General features: G+C 34.1%; 1 protein-coding gene across 1 annotated transcript; it reads right to left on the reverse strand.

The window, feature by feature from the left end:
* Positions 1 to 8,360: 8,360 nt before the first annotated feature.
* Positions 8,361 to 10,036, reverse strand: LOC120326478 (uncharacterized). The gene is made up of 4 exons (XM_039392781.1): positions 9,707 to 10,036; positions 9,154 to 9,297; positions 8,789 to 8,942; positions 8,361 to 8,560 (listed from the first exon to the last, which is right to left on the reverse strand). Exons 1-4 carry the CDS (start codon positions 9,976 to 9,978, stop codon positions 8,465 to 8,467), a joined length of 666 nt encoding a protein of 221 aa, XP_039248715.1. The 5' UTR covers positions 9,979 to 10,036; the 3' UTR covers positions 8,361 to 8,464.
* Between the last annotated feature and the right edge of the window lie 11,415 nt (positions 10,037 to 21,451).

A 21,451-nucleotide genomic window follows, 5' to 3' on the forward strand; every position in this document is an offset into this window, starting at 1 on the left:
GATCGTGATTCAATTAATTCTATGAACCATATATATATTCATATTCTATCCTGCGGAATCAGTGGCCGAACTACGTAAAATAACTTCCATGGCAAAGTTTAAAAATGCGCCTCCATAAGAGCAAGAACAAAAACATAATAATAAAACGATCTATATAGACACTATGTGTCCAAAAATACCAGTTTCAAATATTTCCCATTTTGGAATCATTTTATTGAAACACTTGAAAACTTTTGATTTTTTGCGCCTTTGTTCAAACGTTGCCATGTCCGAGCCGTGGTTGCTGTGCGGAATTAAAAAGTTAATCCTGCCCTGCAGTCCGTTCATCTTGTTTTTCTTATAACATATTAAATATTATCACATTCTAGCGAACAGGTTTCACAAAACCAAAAGAAATTCACGTAACAATAAGGATTTTTCGATATTCTATTAAAAGATTGATCGTTTTTTTTGCATTCTTAGCATCATATTTTTGGGTTGTACGAACGAAACATACGGAAAAATTACTAATAAAAAAAAAATGGCATGATATCGAGATTGCATGTGAATGCGTGTCCGGACAGTATTTGCTTATCGTCAGTCTCATAACCAAATTGCGAAGTCACTTTTTGACGATTTTTAACTTTTCATTCAATAGTCAGTTATGTAATGCTGCGCACCAGTCTCTCAACTAAGATTTATCGAAACGCTCAAAATGGAGATACGTGACATGCGCATTGTTCCGTGAAAATGAATTATTAGTGTTACTGTTTACAATAAGTCTACTGTGACGTCACAAAAGCGAGAGAAAAACTCCGAAACTGAACGCTTATAAATTTGAATTTACGCTACATGGTAGAAAAGAGGACACTCGTGATATCCAACTTTTTTAGGACCAATTTATATTGGATGGTCGTTATATAAGGATGCATTGGTATTTTATTCTTTTTATATAATATTTATGGAAAATAATTATTTTCGCTGTATATGCAGGGTGCGTTGTATTAGAAAAATATGTATTTAAAAACATAAAAAATAGAATTATTGTATGAGATAATCTGTTTTGGGATTCGAAATTGTAGATACCGTAAATTACATACGTTTTTACATGACTGATGGGTGTAATCTCGTTGCAAATTTGCTTATGTTCTCAAGTCATCAACACATTTCTGCAAAAGTCACAGCGCGCCATTATAGCGTCACATGTCTTTGTCATACAAATAAATTTAAATTCTAAAGCGCTAAAAATCCTTATCTCAAAACTTAATAGTCTTCAATATGGCGCAATAATAAGGGGATGTAAACAGTAACTAGGTAAAGTTATAAAGACAGAGCAAACACAAAATGTCCGAGATTGTATAACTATAAATAGACTATTTGAGAGGTCTGCAAGGTCAAATTTAACTCATAGTTCATCACTTATCTTATGGATATGCTTAACATTATTGACATTGTCAGCCACGGCTCTGCTCATTCTTAGAAACGCGAAGAAAGTGAACATTCCTATATAAAAATATTTCCATATTTACCAGTGTTATCAAATTTATCATTTTTTGTCAGAGGTTATCTCGTCAAAATGAACCAGCTTTATTTACTTTTATTTACTTTTATTTGTCAAGTTCACAGTTTCGGTTCTATAAAATCCAAAATTTGGGTATATTTATTTTTTACGAAAACATATGTTGATGGGTCGCAGACAAAAACTGATGTCTATATCGAAAAATTCAAACCGCCCGATGAAGAAAGAGAAATCAGTAATGGTATGCCAACGAGTTTTAAATGTATAAGTTTTGAAAAGATATTTTTAGTGATGGAATTCAAAATTTTGAAAAAGGGGTTCTCTATTGCATCGGAATCATCGAAACAGGTTCCTCCATTTCAGGAAAGAAACCAATTTAAAAGGTAATTAAATCATATAGTTTACACATTTTAAACGAATGAATAATTTTGCTTGTGCTGGATGCATCCACTGAATGATGCAGTCAATTCGAACTTTCAATAACAGCTTTATTCATAAAAATTTAATGTACATAGTTACACTTGTAATAGACAAAATATTTGCCATGATAGAGTGAATATTGTGTTCGGCAACAACAAAAGCAGCTTGACCAGATTTTGTCTTTTAATAAAAGAGCAAATAAAAACGCTTTCCACGCAGTCCATGTGTAATGATATTTTGCACTTATGAGTCTTACGCAAGTTTGTTACCAGTCAATGGTGGCCAAACAATAACCATGCGGCTGCAAGCGTCCGCGTGTCGAAAACAATAGCAACATGAACACATCTTGCTGGTTTCGTCGAATGCGCTGTAATTCTAGAGAATATCACTAATATCAAATACATGGCTGTGCATCATGGCTGGATTCATCATCAAACAAAATAGGCACGTGCTTAGGGCACCAAGGAAAGGGGGCCATCATAGGAAATTTCATAACCAAATTTTCAATGATGCTTCAGTGTTTGATGAAACAATTCGAGTTGATCAACCGACTCATACCTGAATATTGGCCAGGTTGAATTGGATTTTTGCTTATTTTTAGTTCTCAAATATAAATATATATATATCTTTTTCTAACACTTTGTAAATGTTTGTAGATATGAAAACTATCCCCCAAAAATAAAGCCAGTTTCATTATCACTGTTTTTCGTACACAGGGAATCAAAGTGCTAAGTGCTCCTCTAAGACACATGGTTCGGCCCTGCTGTATATGCATGCAAAACGTTTATATATGCATATTGGGTTTGCTGCATATTGATATTTGATTGGCTGTATGTACATAGCACGTTACCATATATATAATTATAAATAGTCTCCAGAGTGATGTGTTGGTTAAAAAATCATATCTCGTCTGAACAGGCTATTTCCCATCTCGTAATAAAATACTTCTTACGAAAATAAATATGCTCTTCTAATCTTAATTAAAAGGTCGAAGGTACATACATGTCTTTTAATGACGATGTCATTTGTAATAATTCGAAGATTCCTTCTCAAATAACTACGTTCCTTATAAAAATAGCTATGCACTATGCACTTTTAAAAGTGCAAGTAATTCTCTGTCTAAAATAGTAATTTTTTCAAACGTTTTTCTCGAAACGTTGGTCCTATTCTGTTCCATTTTTCTTTATTTCTTGATTGTGGGATTCATGCACGCTTCTGAAAGTCAGGGCTATTTTTAATAGATTAGCCTGTGATAGGGCGAGCAACCTTTTTCGGTTCGCGTGTTAAAATCTGCTAAAGACATTTTTCCAATATTGACTAACTCAACTCGGAGATCAATAAATTTTTGCTCCCAAATTGGGCTACTCTAAAATTCAATCAACTGCATTCCAAATTCTAATCCAGATAAAATAAACACCAAGTTTCATCAGATAATACCGATATTAATTTTTTGTCTGACGGAATCTTGTTTCAGAACTCTCGCTCGCGTGCTGGAGAGCCCTGCTTGCCTGCTAAGTTTGGTACGTGTGGCAGCGATTACCCACTTTTGGCCTGTGGTGATTACTGTCCGTTTTGAGAAATACCCTTAACTTATGGCGTTTTTTCCCTTTGCTACTTTCATATACCCAACACATCGAAGTGAGAGCGCGCGGTCAGCGTCTCTTTTCAATTGTATAGAGCAGTGATTCTCAAACAACCCTTCCTGCGGCTCTAGTTAATGCTTCAAAAATTAATTACTCTCAAAGAAAATTTTACATTGAAAACTAATTATTGACCTGAAATTAAAATGCTGAAGTCTATTAGTTATTCGAATGGATTACCCCGTGTTTATTTGCGTAGCGTCGACTGATTTACATGATGAAATAGTGACGCAACAATAAGCGTTTTTGCAGCCACTCAGACACTTTTCACTCGGAAGGATTTTAGACATGGCTGTAATCACTGGCTAGCTTTCGTGTATTTTTCAGTTTTTGTCGTATTTCCGAATATTATGTATAAATCAAATAACTCAATGATCATTTTAATTTCTGGAGTGTTTTAATTTTGCTTCAGTAATCGAAAATAGTCCCGAAATATCTGCCGATCAACTGGCTATCATCTCAACCAGCTACTGCACCTTGCATTCTCCACGATTACGACCCGCTTAAATCAAAGCCAAATTAAATGGCTGTTAGTCTAGGGGGGGGGGGGGGGGATTGGATTGAATAATTCGAATATTTTTAATGAATACCGAATGGTCGAATAATGAATATTTTTTGTACACAACAGGGATCCAGAACGTCGGAGGTCGATACTTCCTTTGGAAATTAATAGAAACTTTGAAAAGTCTGCAATAAAGCGTAATTTTACTGGTTAATGGTTGATTTCATCATAATCGCTGATTGCCTTTGTCACCGCGATCGTTTCGGCGGCCATATCCTAAAGTTGTTAATCTATATTCCCGCTCTTTCTCGTTTTTTTGCAAATATAAGGGGTCGCTGGATATCGAAGTTTTATATTGATAGTATACCCACGAGTTCACATCAGCGACAGCTGTTGAAAACATTGAGGACTGATTTCAAACCCGAAATAATTTTATTCTGAGTTTAATCCTCTACCTTGGCTTTGATTGAGCTTTGATGCTTGTAAATTACCGTAAATTACCGTTTAAAGTGAATTGTAACCGAGATGCAGATATTTATTTAAACGATACTTGAGTTCTATGGTATCCGTGTTATTTAGGTTTTAGATAGATGAACCTCGCAAATCTGCGATTCCGTGAATCCAGAATCTTGATTTAAAATAGCATTAAATTGGTAATAAAGGCATTTCTAGGCCTTTGTGCCTAATAGAGGATCAGTCGAGTTCTCTGACGACCTAAAATTTAAAGCCTTTTTCGCAATGAAACGCCAAAAAGTCATTTTAACATTTAATTTTAATCAATTTCATTTTCGGCTCATGCAAAAAATGGCTAATGACATGGAGTTCAAAATCTGGGAAATTTATTAAAACGTCAAATAATAGAGTCCCATGGTAATGAAGAATAATTTTAGCCGAAGTCTGCGAGTCTCGGTTCTATTTTGTTTATTTGTTGAAAGTAGTTGCACTAGATTGAATAAATCCTTTAGCAGACTGCCAGTACTCATTTTTTGGGTTGGAAGGGTCACTTAAGAGGCAGGGTGAAGTGTGAGGGGAGAGGGGGGAGGATTTTTTCAATATAGTCTGTTGGGAATGTCAACGGGCGAAACTTGTGAATAATTATTTTTTGGTACCAAGTACCCTTTTACAACAAAGATCAAATGCACACTCATCGCCATATTTATAATGGTTTTCCTAGAAGTTAGGTCCGGCGTAAAATTTCATCTTACCCCGTCCAATTTTTTTTTTTCATATGCGTATAAAAAAAATACGCCAAAGGTTATGCCAAGAAATTACAAAATAAATACTTCTAGAGGTAGTCCGTGTAAAGAAGATATAAAACTTGCAGATAAAATTTTCGATTTTATAGCAGTTTCATTCTTAAAGTCACTCGACCAAACCTATTACAGCACTAGCGTAAGTAAATATCATTTATTCTAATTTTTATTTATTGTTCAATAATTAAAAAAAAAAATTCATGAAGTTTGATTGAAGTTGATTACGATCTTTTAACATTAAATTCATTTTATCGTCATGAAATTAATATGGAATTGGATAATCCGAACAATATGGTTCACTTAAAACATTTTGAATACTTGCGCTTTTGATGGTGATTAGCAAATAGGTAGAAGATGTATAAGGTACAGGAGCGGATATAATACAAGTAACGAACGACATTTTGCAATCGAGAACAAAGGTTACCTGTACAAATTAATGTTGTAGCCCACAAAAAACGAAACCCATACATTATGTTTCAAATGGCCTGAGTTTCATTTTTGGGTAACTCTATACTTTTATAACTGACGCCACCAAAGGCAAAAGGATCTTATTCAAAACATTATTATTTTACTTTTAAACGTATCCTGAAATCTAAAGTAGCCATGTGTACTTTTGCATCAATTGATTACTCGATAAAATTGGGTGCAAAGCTAAAAATTCTGTCAAATATCTCTTCTGTGGATGTTCGATTTCCGAAATACGCCCATTCCCAAATGTGTCCCAAAACAACACAAGTTCGTAAACTTACAAACTTCGATGAAGGTTTAAAAATTTATTAGAATGTGATTCTAAATCACATTTCTTAAACAAGAATGCAGGATATATCATTTTCCTTCACCTTGACGTACTGTCGACCTTGCGATTAATCCCATGGGGGCTCCTGGTATCGCTCCTGGTATCTCCGGAATCGCAAGGATCGCACGGATCGGGAGTATATATATGGTGGAGGACGATGTATGATTGTCGATATTATTATGCTTCTGGATCCTTGAGCCATAGCATCCCTACGGAACCTATTGTAAAATAAATAATTTGGCCTAAATTTGGACATTTGGCGTTTAAAGTTACTATATTTAATGTAATATATCAGGAACGAATAAAATTAAACCATCGTCTTCTTTTAACCCATCTCCAATACGTACTGCAGTAACAATCATACCGATATCCGGCATAATCGCCATCCTTGCATTTTAAGCTTTGTTTCCTGCAATATTCAGATATATTATTTCACACATATAGAATGAACAGATTATTTGTCATTTGTCAGCGGCTAACGATAGATTGATAATGTTGCAATTTACTACGAATACGATGGTAATGATAATTTATACATTATGCGTTATATCTATTTTAACAAAACGATATACAAACAATAATAATGATAAAATTGTACTAACTCGCACGTATATCCCCAGAAATAAAGAGGTCTCTAAATGTGAAAATAAAATCTTTTATAGTAAGCACACGCGGCCTTGTACAGACAAAATTGGTACAGACACTTTTTTGTGGTGCGGGACAAAACTGTTGCCATATCACGTATCTGTAAACAACAACGCTTTTGCGTCGCCCATAGGAGCCAACACTATCTCAGCAAATAAAGACGTTCTACCAGTAGAATCAGTATCTCCCCATATTCCATCGTCTTGACCAGCTTTATCTTCTCCATCTTCGCTGTCACCTTCTGGCGGATCATCCAGCCCAGAAGTATCTCCACCTATTCCATCATCTTGACCAGCTTTAAGCGCAAGTATTAACTTTCAAGTTTGTTATTTCAACGCATGGAAAAACTTTCTGGTGTATTCTGCAAATATTTTGCATACATTATCCAATTGTTTGTAACATTTAAAATTGATATCATTCCAAATATTATTGTACTCTGCCTATCGTGACATTTCTGATCAGTATGACAACACAAATAAGCACCATGTATGTATATAATAAAGCGCAACAAAAAGGCCTGTAGTATGATCTGATATATAAAATGTAAGAGGATGGTGGGTGCGACAATATTTTACTATGCATTTCAATTAAATGTTTTGCTTGTATAAATATCATAAACTGCATTTTTGATAAACATGAATATCGATTGTATTTGAAATTCAAAAGTTAATCAATTATCGATAACATAAAACATACATGAATTTTTTTTCAAGATCGTGATTCAAATAATTCAAATCCTGCGAAATCAGTGGCCGATCCACGTAAAATGGCATCCACGGCAAAGTTCTCAAATTCACCCCCTTGATCGTTGACGGGCAATTTCTTACGACTTTTATTAAATTGAAATACATATACGTTATTGAGTGATGCGCAAATATATGGACAAGAAGCTAAAAGGTACCACAAACTTCACGACCAACGCAAACGTAACTACCGTAAGTTGCGAAATTTTTAGTGACGTCATCGCTAATTGAAAAAGTATCCCATAAGGCCCACAATGATTTTTGAGAAAATAATAAAAGTAACAACCTTCTAGCGAAAAATGCAATCCGTAACCACTGAAAATTACAATTTTGGTATTCTTAGCATCATATTTTTTGGTCGTATGTATATACTAAAGAATTACCAATAAAAAAAAATGGCTTAATATCGAGATTGTATGTGAATGCGTGTCGGGGACAGTATTTCCTTATCGTCACTCTCATGACCAAATTTCATTGTCAAATTGCAAGTCACTTCTTGACGATTTTTAATTTTTATTCAATAGTTAGTAATGTAATGATGCGCACCATTTTGTTAACTGAGATTTTATCAGAACGCTCATAAATTCGAATTTACGCTCCATGGTACAAAAGAGGACACATGTGATATCCGACTTTTTGAGTCCAATTTATATTAAAGGGTCGTTATTTAAGGATGCATTGGTACTTTTTTCTTTTTATCTAATATTCATAAAAAATAATTATTTTTGCTATATGTGCAGGGTGCGTCGTATTCTTTCCTAAATGCTCGTTTTCCAAAATACACCCATTCCAGAATAAGTCTCTAAACAACACATGTTCGTAAATCTACAAACTTCGATGAGGATTCAATAAAAACACAAATATTATGCTTGACAAATTTATTAAATTGCGGTTCCAAATACATTTCTTAAACAAGAATGCAGGATATCTCATTTTCTTCCATCTTGCCGCACTGTCCAAGGTTCGATTACCAGGGTCCATCGTCGCGAGGCCCACCATGCCCAGGCTTGTATGGCGGAATGTAGTAGGATTTGGATCCTTGGCAATAGCATCCCCACGGAACCTATTAAAAAATAAGTAATTTGGCGCTAAATTTATGCATTTTGCATTTTGCGTAACTATATTTAATGTAATATATCAGAATCAAATAAAATTAATTATATCGGATAGTATTTGGTAATTTCATATGTAAAATTGAATACTACTACAGATATTCACTCTAGGACACAAGAATTTGGACACCGGTATATATTGTGTCAAGTGTACTCATAGAATGGTTTAATCAACTCACCCTGATGTAAACGTATTTCAGATAGTAGGTTGTTTTCCCACAAATATCCTGATAAAACCATCGTCTTCTTTCTACCCATTTCCAATACGTCCTACAGTAACAATTATACTGATATCCACCATAAACGTCATTCTTGCATGGTGAGCCTTGTCTCCTGCAATATTCAAATATATTAATCAGATATATTATTCTACGCATATAATTATTTCACACATACAATGAACAGATTGTTTGTCCTTTTTTCAGCGGCTCACGATAGATTGATAATGTTGCAATTTACGCATACGAAGGTAATAAACTTTTATAGGTCATGCTTCTATTTTAACAAAACAATATACGAATAATAATAATAAGATTGTACTAACTGGCACGGATATCCCCAGAAATAAAGTGGTCTATAAAGGTAAAAGTAAAATCCCTTATAGTAAGCACACTTGGCCTTGTACAGACAAAATCGGTAATAACACTTCTTTTCTGGTTTGGGACAAAACGGTTGCCATTTCACGTATCTGAAAAAAAAATATATTATAGTAATAATTCAATAATTTTGTTATTAGGATACAATATAGGGTAAAAACGATGAACAGATGTATATATAGATTTTTTCTGAAAGAAAAAATGTGTCATAAATATATCTATGCAACTTATAAAATTAATCTGTAGAGTTAAGTGAGTGTGAGACAAATGAGAATAGTATTTCTACTTATTGATTGGATTTCGAATAATACCTAATGCGATATTGTATTGTCTGCGATTATCTCTGTCAAAAGTTACTTTAATGGTGACAACAAAGAGCACATTGATTTGCTGCACATATATATATATATATATATATATATTTAAAAGCCCACAGCATCAGCAACAATATCAGCATAATATCAGTAATGGGAGCACCCAATAACGTTATGATAATATTACCTGTCATCAGGACACAAAGGTGGTCTTTTTCCTCTGACTCTGAAACTTTTTGCGCCTGGCGAATCCTTCGCTGCTTCGCCCCCGGAGGGAGCCTTCACACTAGAATAAACCGCTTGACCATTAGAATCAGTATCTCCCCCTTCTGCATCGTCTTGACCAGCATCATCTGCTCCACCATCCTCCCCTATTGCGGGCGGATTATCCGGCCCAGAATCAGACGCCTGCGTTACAGCCAACAATCCGAGGATGATTGTCAACCATAGGATCTTCATTCTCTACTAGTATGATTTTCCTTCGCCAACAAGTCGGCGATTTGATCTCAGACTTCTGTGCGACGCTTTTTATGCAAATGATCGTCACTTAATTTTACCACAATTTTTTCTTTAACGTCATTCTTTTATGCGCAAATATGTAATTTCTAGATTTTTATTTCATCGAATGGAAAAACTTTCTGGTGTATTATGCAAATATTTTGCATAAGTATTCATTCCAATGTTTTGTAACTTCAAAATTGTGATATTTCCAAATAACATTGCACACAGCCTATCGCGACACTTTTGATCAGTATGACAACACAAATAAGCACCATGTATAATATAAGGTAATAAAGGGCAAAAGAATGGTCTGTAACATGCTCCAACTTATAAAATGTAAGGGGATAGTAAGTGCTACAATATTTTACTATGTATTTCAAAATAAAAGTTTCGCTTGTATGAATATCATTGTATTGATTGCATGAGTATATTTGAAATTCGAAAGTTACCCATTCACTGATAATAAAAAACATACATAAATGAAAATATTTTTGGTGTTTTTCAAGATCGTGATTGAATTAGTAGTCCTTAATAATATTGTTTTCGGTTGGTGTACAGAGCGCGTCGTATTGATAAGATATGTATTTGGAAAAAAGGAAAAATTGTATTATTGAATAAATTAATATGTTTTAAAATTAGAAATTGTAGATACTGTAAATCAGTGGTCGGCAACCATCGGGCCGCGGCCCATCGCCGGTTCGCGGAAAGGTTACTATAGGTCCGCAGAGAGGTGACAAAACTAATTTGAAAACTAATGCTAAACTAACATTCTTATTTAAAATGCTACCAGTCTCATCTAATTTATCATGTTCTGGCATTATGTCTCGTCAATCAGAGCCTGCATTATCTACCTATATGTGTCAATTAACAGTTTCTGCCCCATGAGATCGAAAAAATGGGTATAAGTTTTTATTACAAAAACATATCTGGGATCGATGCGTCGCTGACAAAAACTGAAGCCTATAATCAAAAATGTAAACCGCTCGATGAAAAAAGAGAAACTAGTAATGGTATGCGCACGAGTTTAAAAAGTATAAATTTTAAAACGATATTTTTAGCGATGGGATTCACAACTTTAAGAACAACAAGTTCCTTTATTTTAGAAAAGAAGCTAAATAAATAATTAATTTAAATATATTATCGGTTTACACCAGTTATAGACGAGAAGTGATTTTTCATAAGACTGTGAATATTTTGCCGGGGAACTTGTTTAAACAAAAGTAACTTGACTATGTACGTTTTTTTTTGTTAAAGTTCAGATAAAAACGCTATCCATATATAGTTCACGTATAATAATACTTTGCACTAAACCGAATAATTATATATTATTCCGTGTCCGGACAAAAACCGGTACAACAGATCTTACACAAATCCTGCTAGAGTTTGTACTAATTTTAGAGCTCAAGTGGGTCAACTATTATGATAGTATGTTAACTATTCGTATTGATAACTCGAAACTCTAATTACTGCTTTATTTCCCGAACTTCATTAGATCCGATATTAATATATAATGAAATATGGGCGGGGTTGGAGGAAAATGTTTTATTAAAATCTAATAATATTTCTTTTGAAATTGAACAAGAAAATTTGGATGGATTCCCAGCAATTAGACAACAGAAATAAGTAACACTAATATTACACAGGAAAAAATGAAGGCTTGTGGTGCTTTTATGTGGCAATATGACAAAACAAATCAATTTGCAATATTACATTATATTTGTAATTTTTGCAACATTGGAAGTTATATTTCTATGTGTTCAAGCTGTGCTTGTATAATTACCATAGACTTCTTTTTGATCAAACATGCTGATGCTGATTGTATCTGTATATTTGTACTTTTAACAAACATGGTATAAAATATACAAAAAATAAAAATCGTGATTTAGTTGTTTTTTTGCGGAATTAAGAAGGTAATCATGCCCTGCAGTCTGTTAATCCCATTTTCTCCTAAAACGTATTAAATCTTATCAACGAGTATATTACCACATTCTAAACTAGCCGGTTTACATAACTAAAAAATCACGTAACAGAAAGACTTTTGCAACATTTTCACAACATCTTGATAGATTTTTGCATTTTTAATATCAATTTTTTTTCATCGTACGTGTGTATGCGAGAGGTACTATGAAAAATAGCTTAATAACGATTGCATGTCAATGAGTATAGTGGAAATGTATTAAGCTAGTTTACAAATTTTAATGCTATTTCATTGCTGTGTAATAACTAAGTGTATTCAATCTATTGGCGGAGACAGTATTTTCATATGTGTTTAAATTAAATAATATTCATTTAACTTGCTAACTTCCCTCCCAGTCGTTTGTTGTTTACAGCAGATAATTCTAAATTGTGATTTGCTGTCGATCAACCCTTGTCGGATAAAAATAAATTGAAAGAACTGTTTTTTTTTCATTTACTTGTTTTTTATCACCTTTTTTCCGATTGCAATTTGTCTTAGATAATTAACTTTGTTATAGTTTATGACTCATTTTCTAAATATGCTTATCAATGTTGAGATTGTCAACCACGGCCATTGTTACTTATTCTACAAAACGTAAAACAAAACTAATGCGAAGAAAACATTACTGTATAAAAATGTTCGACATTTACTAGTCTTGCCATGTTATTTATGTATGTGCTATCTCGTCAAATGGAACCAGAAATAATTAATATATGTAAAATTAACAGTTTTTGTCTTTTAAGATCATAGAATTGCTTATGAGTTATTTTTGAAAACACGTTTAAACAAACACATTTTAACAAAAACCGGCATCTGCAATCAGAAATAAAAAAATAAACCAAAGCAAGAAAAAGCAATTTGTAATAGAACATGGTCAGTGTATTGCCAACTAGTTTTCTTCAACATAATTATATGAAATTGGTCAAAAACCTATCTTTTTCGAATTTCTCGCACAAAGTTTAGGTTTTAAATCACATTCTATTTGGATTACTTTGTTGCAATTCCGAGCGACGTCAGCGCGCACGAGCACACGAACGAGTCACACGAACTGATTCAAATTGAAGCAACTTATGTTAAAACTCAGAAAAAACTGTCATTTTTTCTATTGACATATGATTTCATGTTAACTAAACCAGAAACAGCAATTAACTATTGAAAGAATGAAGTCGATTGTGAGTGAAAAGCAAATAATCACGATAATCCGGAATTTCGTTTGGTGAGTTTGGTTTCTGACTAAGAAGATTGGTTTATTTTCGATTTTTAGTATTAGTCGATAATCATGCCCTCCAGTCAGTTCATCTTGTTTGCTCATATCACTGATTAACTGTTATTGACTAAGTCGATTCGATAAATGTCAATAACAACGTTTGTGAGAAATTTTTTATCTTCGAAACTAACACAAATCTCACGCGATATAAACATTGCTCAATAAAAATCACCTCATGGTTTTTAAGTACTTGTCAATCAAAAAAGAGATTACGTTTTTCCTGCAGACGCACTGCACAAAATAATTACATTTTTCAAAGTTCAAGCGTGCAAGCGATATCTCAAAAAACACATGTCAGCAAGGAATACTTTTCATACTCAAGAAAATATTGTATTGGTAAATTGTAATGCGGGTGAGGTATGGCTGTGAAATTGATGCACATTTGAATAATGACCATGTAATATTTGTTCTCGTAATCTAGATACCGAACAGCATAATTTCCCATAAATCCCATAAAAATCACATGATCCTATGGTACTCGGGTATACAAACAGGTAGGGTAGGTAGTAACCCTTTGGACACTGTATATATAATTATATCCAGTAACTACAGCGTTGTTATGTGAAAAAAGTTAGTAATAGCTTTGTGAAGGACATAAATTTTTTCATATTATACACATAGCACAGATTTCGCGCTTATTTGGTCTCATTGATGCAACACTAGTTTGAATGTGCCCGTTTGGCCTCGACTAATTTGTAGAATAAATTTTTTTTTATGTTTGTATCAGGTTGAGTCACATGCACCGACAACAATAATAAGTTTCGTTCATGTACATCAGTTTCTCTTTGAGATTTACAAGTCCCAACGTGAACGTGATTAATGTATGCAACCGAATAGAATAATAAAAAACAAGTGCTTTCGATATTTGTTACATTTTTTATTTTTAGATCTCTACTGTGGCCTGCGGGGAGTAAACGTTTCAACGAAATACTTGATGTTGACGTGCAGAATACTGTGACCAATCACGTCGTAGGAAAATTTAACCTCAAAGTTTAGTTTTAAACACGTATTTATGAAATTTATTATTTTCAAAACAAAACGCACATCACGCTTTGTAAACGGTACTTTCTAAAATGAAAAAGGCTTGTCAGGAATTTCGTGTTTGCAATCAGTTAGATCAAGTTAACCCGCATATCACTGCATTAGTAAGACCGACTATTTTTCTATAACGCGGAGTTGAGAATTCTGAATAACAAATAAATTTTGCGAATACTGGATCAATCAGCTCAAATGGTGAAATACTAATTCGTGACTATGTTAGCAGTTTTCAACAAATTTTGCCATTCAAACAGCTTTACCCAAAGGTTCGCTTTCGGGTCTTTTCTTCGAGTGTGACCTAAGCTGAGATATATGAAGTAGATAACTCGCATATTATATATACCGTGTATATATGTGCATTGTTGAATATAAGACCATAGAAAATATGAAACACCTCATAGCACGACGCCGCAAGCATTTTTCGGAAGGTTGGGGTAAAGCTAAAAACTATACTATTCAATGAGAAATATGAAACGAGTAGGTAGCAAACCTATTACTACATAGAGCTTAATGTGCTGTAGGTAACTCGCTACATTTGTGAAATACAAGGTTGCCTATAACACACAAACTTAAAACACCAAAGAGCGAAATTATTCATGGTCACAGTTAGAGATTTTATTGAAAAAAAACATAATTTAAATCAAGATGTTACCATTCAAAACGCCACGGGTATTGATGACTTGCCCATATACGCCCTCCCAAGCTGTGGCACTATGCTCGCGTCAAACCATTGATGTAGTCATCAATGGTCAAACCACACCATCACGTGTTAGAGTTGTCACCGACCAGAATAGGGCGAGTTTTTCGGTTAAAATAGGCTCGTGTCGAACCCTGACGGCCAGTCGTTTCCAGAAGGGCGGTGACTGGTATTGTAACGAAGTATTTACTACCAAAAAAGTTGGATATGGCCTCTGGGGGAAAATTTCACCTGAAACCATGAAAAATAAAACTCACTGTTGCAGAGTTGTGTCCAAGTATTGCGACAAAAACATTGTTGAACTAGTACGTAGCCTACTAGATCGAAAGGGCATTTAAACCAATGTCAGCAATTTGTGTTTAATTTTCTATTTATCGATATATTCTGATGCTAAAATTTGATTGCCCTAGAAGACTAGGTATGAGGTATTGTAACAAATTACCCGATAACATTGAAAATATTGACTTCAACACTAAATTTAATTTTTGACGTCATAAAATATTAGTAAAACTAGAACATTCTAATATGATATTTCGACATAGCCGTATGCAAAGTGAATGAACCACAACCTTTCTGTTGGAGTCTAATATTTAACTACTAATAAAACTAGCTAAATATTAATATGATTCCAAAACAGAAAGGTTAATAGGTCAGCGTGTTCTATTTGAGATGTCTGTTAATTTGAGGAGCAAACAGCAAAGGATCCAAAGATTGTCTTTATAAGATTTTATTTCCTTCGATAATATATTACAATAAACTAAGTCAAATAAACCAACTCAAAATTCTAAGTTATTATTATTGACAGTTGAAATTCTAGCATAAAATAAGTGAACAATGTTTTCCGAGATTGCATTTTAAAAGGGTACACGTATTTTTCATATCACCCATTCAAATCGTATTCTTCTCTTTTATCTTAAGATCATTGGTCGATTATTCTCGACCCTTTTTATGACAGATATCCATGTAAAACAGGATAATTCGTCATCTCCCCTGAGGACTATTCACTTTGCATACGGCTATGTCGAAATATCACACTAGAATGTTCTAGAATTTCTAATATTTTATGACGTCAAAAATTATATTGATGTCAATATTTTCAAAGTTAAAAAGGACATACTAAATATGTGGCCCGCCGCTTCATAATCTGTGGCCCGCGTCGCATTTGCGCGAGGGTATGCAAAAAATCGCTGGTGTTGTTTGGTGTTGTTTCGTCATGACTAAATATTAATGTTATGGCCGAACAAAACAATTCCCGCCGGGTGGTTTTTTGTAACCAGCCTAAACAGTATTACAAACAATGCTGCGTATATGTCCGAAAATTTAGTAATTACCCTCCCTTACCCTTAATAATTATCTCAAATTTGGTAAAATTCGGTAATCAATCAATCTGCAGTTACTTGTAAGTTATTTTGTAAACATGAGTTTGAAAATAAAGCTGACCAATTCAAACATTTTTTGACTTGGTGTGGGAGGGAAAATACCACAATGCTTGCTTGATATGTCTGCAAGTTGTGTCGGTGACAATCTAATACGCCACTTTCTCCTTGTGACACTTTCTCCGTTATGAAAAGTTTGAAATCTTACAATAAATGTATATACAGATTTTTGCACGTTTTAGTGAGTTTTTTTTGTGGTTTTTGCATGCTTTAGCTTAAAAAATGTCAAATAATGATCAATGCATTTTACAATAAAAGTGTTTGTTTTGTATTGCACTGTATACATATTCTTGGCACCATTGTGGCCCGCGAACAATACAAAAATAATAGTGTGGCCCGCGAGGTTGACAACCTTGGACCACCCTGGGCTATATTCACTTGGCTAACACACACATAATTCCCGAACTCGTAATAGAACTAGAATAAGGAAAGTGGGAATTAGGTTATGGCCTAACCCCAATCTGGTACACAGACTACGAGAGTACCAACTAAACTGCGCTTCGCCCTCTGCCGAAGACTTAGGTGAAATCTTCCCCGTGGAGGTTATTGCATTTCTATGATATAAGGGAAAAAAAGAGTTTCCACCTATATCTATTGTAGAATCGCCTGAACAACCAAATTTTTTCAAGAACGTGATCCACATCAGGCTATAAATTTCCAACTCGAGTATGGTTCCATTACATTTGAACCCACGTACATTTGGACCCATGTCAATTGCACCTGTATGCTATTGCACCTATGGAAATTTTTTTGTTTCCCTCGAGTATAATTGTATTTGAATACGCACAAAAAGTCGCATATGGATCCATATGTGGCGCACTGGGTAGTAAAATAGACGAAAACTGGTCAAACCAGATGCAACACGAAGAAATTCTGGAAGCAATAACGCCAAAATGGCGGTGATCAAATTGTCCCGCGCTGCGACAACGCAAAACGAGAGAGAATATTGTTACATGTATTTCCAGTTCAGTGGTCTCAAACCAGTTTCGGCAGAATTTTGGAATATGCTTTTTGTGAAAACAACAAAGCCCAATACATTTACGGCATTCTGTAATGGGTTGTGCTCTTCGAAAACTTTTTATAACCGAGATTTTGTTCGGAGCGGTTTGATACCTTCCTTATCAAGTTCATAACACAATTTTGTCTTGGTATTATACCTTATAGTAACTAGTCAATAGTCAAAATTAAAAAAAAATGTTTACTCGAAGTAAAACTCGTAAAGCAGAACAATTAGGGGTAAATCATTATAAATTAACACATATTTCTCGAGAAATGTCATGTCAAAATGTCGTGATGTTGACGAAAACGATCTACGATTCGGACTCGAAAATTTGGATATTTCTGAAGCTAATTTAATTGAAAACGAAATAGATAATGGGCATTGGCAAAGTTCGTCACCAAAAGTGGTCAAACCAGATTTTGACATGGAAATTACGCAGTGTGGCAATTTAGATAGTGAAATAGGTCAAGGAATGAATTTTTAATTACCGTCAAGTGGGAAAATAAATGACCAAACCAATCCATTCTTTGGGAAGAAAAAGAAAGTCGAAGAATTTGGACCTAACACGCTTAACTATGGAATGAATTCCAGAATATCTCAGATTACTGAACCTAAAGCAATATTGTATGAAAAGCATAGGATTCCTACGAGAGCTTTATGGGAAAATAATGTACAATATTGGATATTTTTAACGGAAAGGGAATTTACTGAAAATCTAAAGAGCTTTAAAAACCTGAAGTTTTACCAGGAATTATATATCACTGATAATGCAAAGAGCTATAAAATAGTTGTCATATATAAAGATTCGTTTTGGAAATTATTCATTAATGCCTAAATTGATATTATCGTACATTGAATAAATTCAACTCACAAACAAATTTAAAATCATGTGAGTGGGAGGAAGGTCCTTTGCTGTTATTTCAAATTAACAGACATCTCAAATAGAACACGCTAACCTGTTAACCTTTCTGTTTTGGAGTCAGATTAATATCTTGTTCAATTATTAGTTAGAACTTAAGACGCTTCAGTATATAATACTGCAATATTTCTTCAGCGGTTAGCTCGTTCGATAAAAGTAAGGAATACGCCTGCTATCGTGCGTTGATCAGTACTGGCAGGATTTGTTCAAAATGATTCGTTTTAAAACAATTGTTTCAAATTATGCTTCTCAACATCTTTGTTTAAAATAACTGCTTTATTTGCTTCTTTTGTATAGGTTCAGACAAGAAAAATGATGTAAAAACTTCCCTAATCGATTTTTATTCAATATTCCCCACGAAACGCCCCAGATGTAGATATCTTGTCCATACACGCCCACTCAAGCTGCAGTAAATGCTCAACACACATGTTTGGTGGATGAAACTGTAATCGATAAGCGGTTACGTGAACCACCCTGCGACGGTAAGGGGGCCAGCAAACCTCTCACACATGGTCACATTACTCATGTGATTCAAGCCTACCTAGGTAACCAACTTAGGTTGCCGCTAGTTCAAGAATATTCCCCGTTATCCTATTAACCTTTAGCAGTTCGGTAATATGCGGCCTCGGATCCATCTGTTTTACAATGTGGTTAGCAAGCCCGTGAGCTATGTTCCGTGATTTTTTTCCCTATGTACACAAAACGACTATCTGATATCTCGAATAAACGTTGATGTTATCTTTTTTTATGACTTTGGTGTAGTCTGTACTACTCTGTAGGCACAAATCTGGCACTGAAGCGAGGATGAAAGTCAATGCGAAAATTGGTTCTTACATTTTTGAAAGTATTATCTTGGCACCGTGTGTAGTGGCCAAAACGCATCATTTTGCGGTAGTTTCATAGCGACGAAAGAAGGAAATCAATAAAATAAAATAGGTTTAAAAAAGACCCCTGGGCCTTGTTTCAAAACAGGCTATTTTTAAATTGAAAAAAAAAACTACTAGTCACATGTATCGGTTTAAATCTACTTATACAATATTACGCTAGAGGGCGGTAATAATACGCCAGAATGCTAGTCGATAAAATCAGGGTTGGCAAATTAGCCTTTTTACCGCCAGATTTGACAATTTTGGCTTTTTTAGAAAACGCTTGGCGTCATAATTTCCGTTTGGCTTTTTCATGTCTATTCTAGTGTCTATCATTCAAATCATATGGAATACAATATTAAGTGTGCAACAATAGCCTATTGCTTGGCTACTTAACATTTGGATTTCCCCGACCATCGATTTCCTTGTTTATTACGTTAATCATAACCAATCAGAAATAAGCCAACAATGACGTAACAATTGCAGTTTCCACAGCCGCCCAGACAGTGTTCACGTAGGGTTTTGCTTGGTGATAATTTCTATTGTTTCTGTGCACTAGTTTTTCCAAGAAAAATTTTCCATGAGATATTGTGCAAAATTTTTACTAAACCAACAGGAAACCTATAGAAATATAAATATGAAATATATACTCATACGGTATTTTATTATTAGTGCGTTCCATGCGTCCACGTGTAAATTATTATACACGAGGTATCAAATATTTAACATTGACTAATTGATATTCTTGTATTCGGCTCTGAAATAATGATATTTCTCTGCAATTATGTACAATTTCTATGATCGTTTAATTTTTCGAACGAAAATTAGAATAAAATATATTGCCTATTTCTTTCAATTTATTCCTTCATATTCTATAATTATACGAGTATTTCATACTTACATATACATTCGCGTATTCAAATCGTTGTTCTTGGCAGAAATAAATCAATCTGTTATCTAGTTTGCACGTCACCAATCCACTTTTGAAAAAATTGACAAATACCTTCAATTATTCGTACATCGGAGAAACACAAGAGAGAAGCTGTAAGGTCGAAAATTATCTGCTCATATATATGTAATTAGTATTTTTATATTGTTGGATTCTTATGGCTCTCAGATAAAAGTATTTTATAGTACATGAACCTCACATATCAAATAAACGAAATTTTTATAATGAATAGCAATTGCACTTTCTTAATTACTTATTGTTTCAGCAATTTTTCTTAATATTTTCCACTGTTCATCATCATCGGCCTTTACCAATCGCCAATGCGCGCGATATCAATATTTGATGGGTAATTCTTCGTCTGTGGGCGCAGAAACGTCTGTGCCTTAATTGTAAAACATTATTTCACAGAGAAGCATATTATGTTTCAGCAAAATTTCACGCTTAGAATGCTGATGCATAACAAAAACAGCAATAGTTCCTCCGTACGAACTGAAGCAAACCGCAAATGTATGAAAAACAAAGAGTTTTTTAATTATTAAATTCATTCAATGGCATTAAATATGTTTAATCATTTAATCATTGGACGAGTTTGATCACTGCACCTTGCATTACACTGCACTATTGTAACGAAAGCATACAATTCAATGCTACTTTAGCGATGGTACAACTTAAATATTTTTAAGTAATCGAGAAAAATTTTATTGAGGGTGGGTACACATGTTTTAATATTTCATGCCCTCGTTTTCGTTTTTTATTTATCTTTTAATTCTATTTTGAGTCATATTGTTTGAAGTTGAAATACACTTTTTATTATTCTTAATTAGAATGTGCTAAAACTATGAGGCAGACATAAAATTTCAAACAAGAGAACTGTTTTGGTTAGTACAAGAACAGGCCGGGATACGAATTTATTTATTTCTGATAACGGCGTCCGTGTTGCACTGACGGCCAGCCAGATAATAAAGAAGTTGAAACATTCACCAGACATCTCGTTGATCACTGATACTACATAGTGACCCACAATGTTGACTTCCAGGGAATTGTCAATTATATCACTTGTGGGATGTTTGAAACCAAAACGATCGTCTCTGGCCTTGACTCAATGAATAGTCTGACCATTATCTATCATTCCGAAGCACGAGAGCAACAGTTCGTAAGATAAGAGGTGTCGCCGTACAACGCGTTTGTCGAAGTAACGTTTTCCCAGATAATTTAATGGTAACCGCGGTCCAGAAATGACTAGCAGAATAACATTTTCACAGCAAAGAGAATACGATGCTTTATAAATATTTTGGTTTTGTT

This window comes from Styela clava, chromosome 4 (genome assembly GCF_964204865.1).
Source record: "Styela clava chromosome 4, kaStyClav1.hap1.2, whole genome shotgun sequence".
Classification (NCBI taxonomy): domain Eukaryota; kingdom Metazoa; phylum Chordata; class Ascidiacea; order Stolidobranchia; family Styelidae; genus Styela; species Styela clava.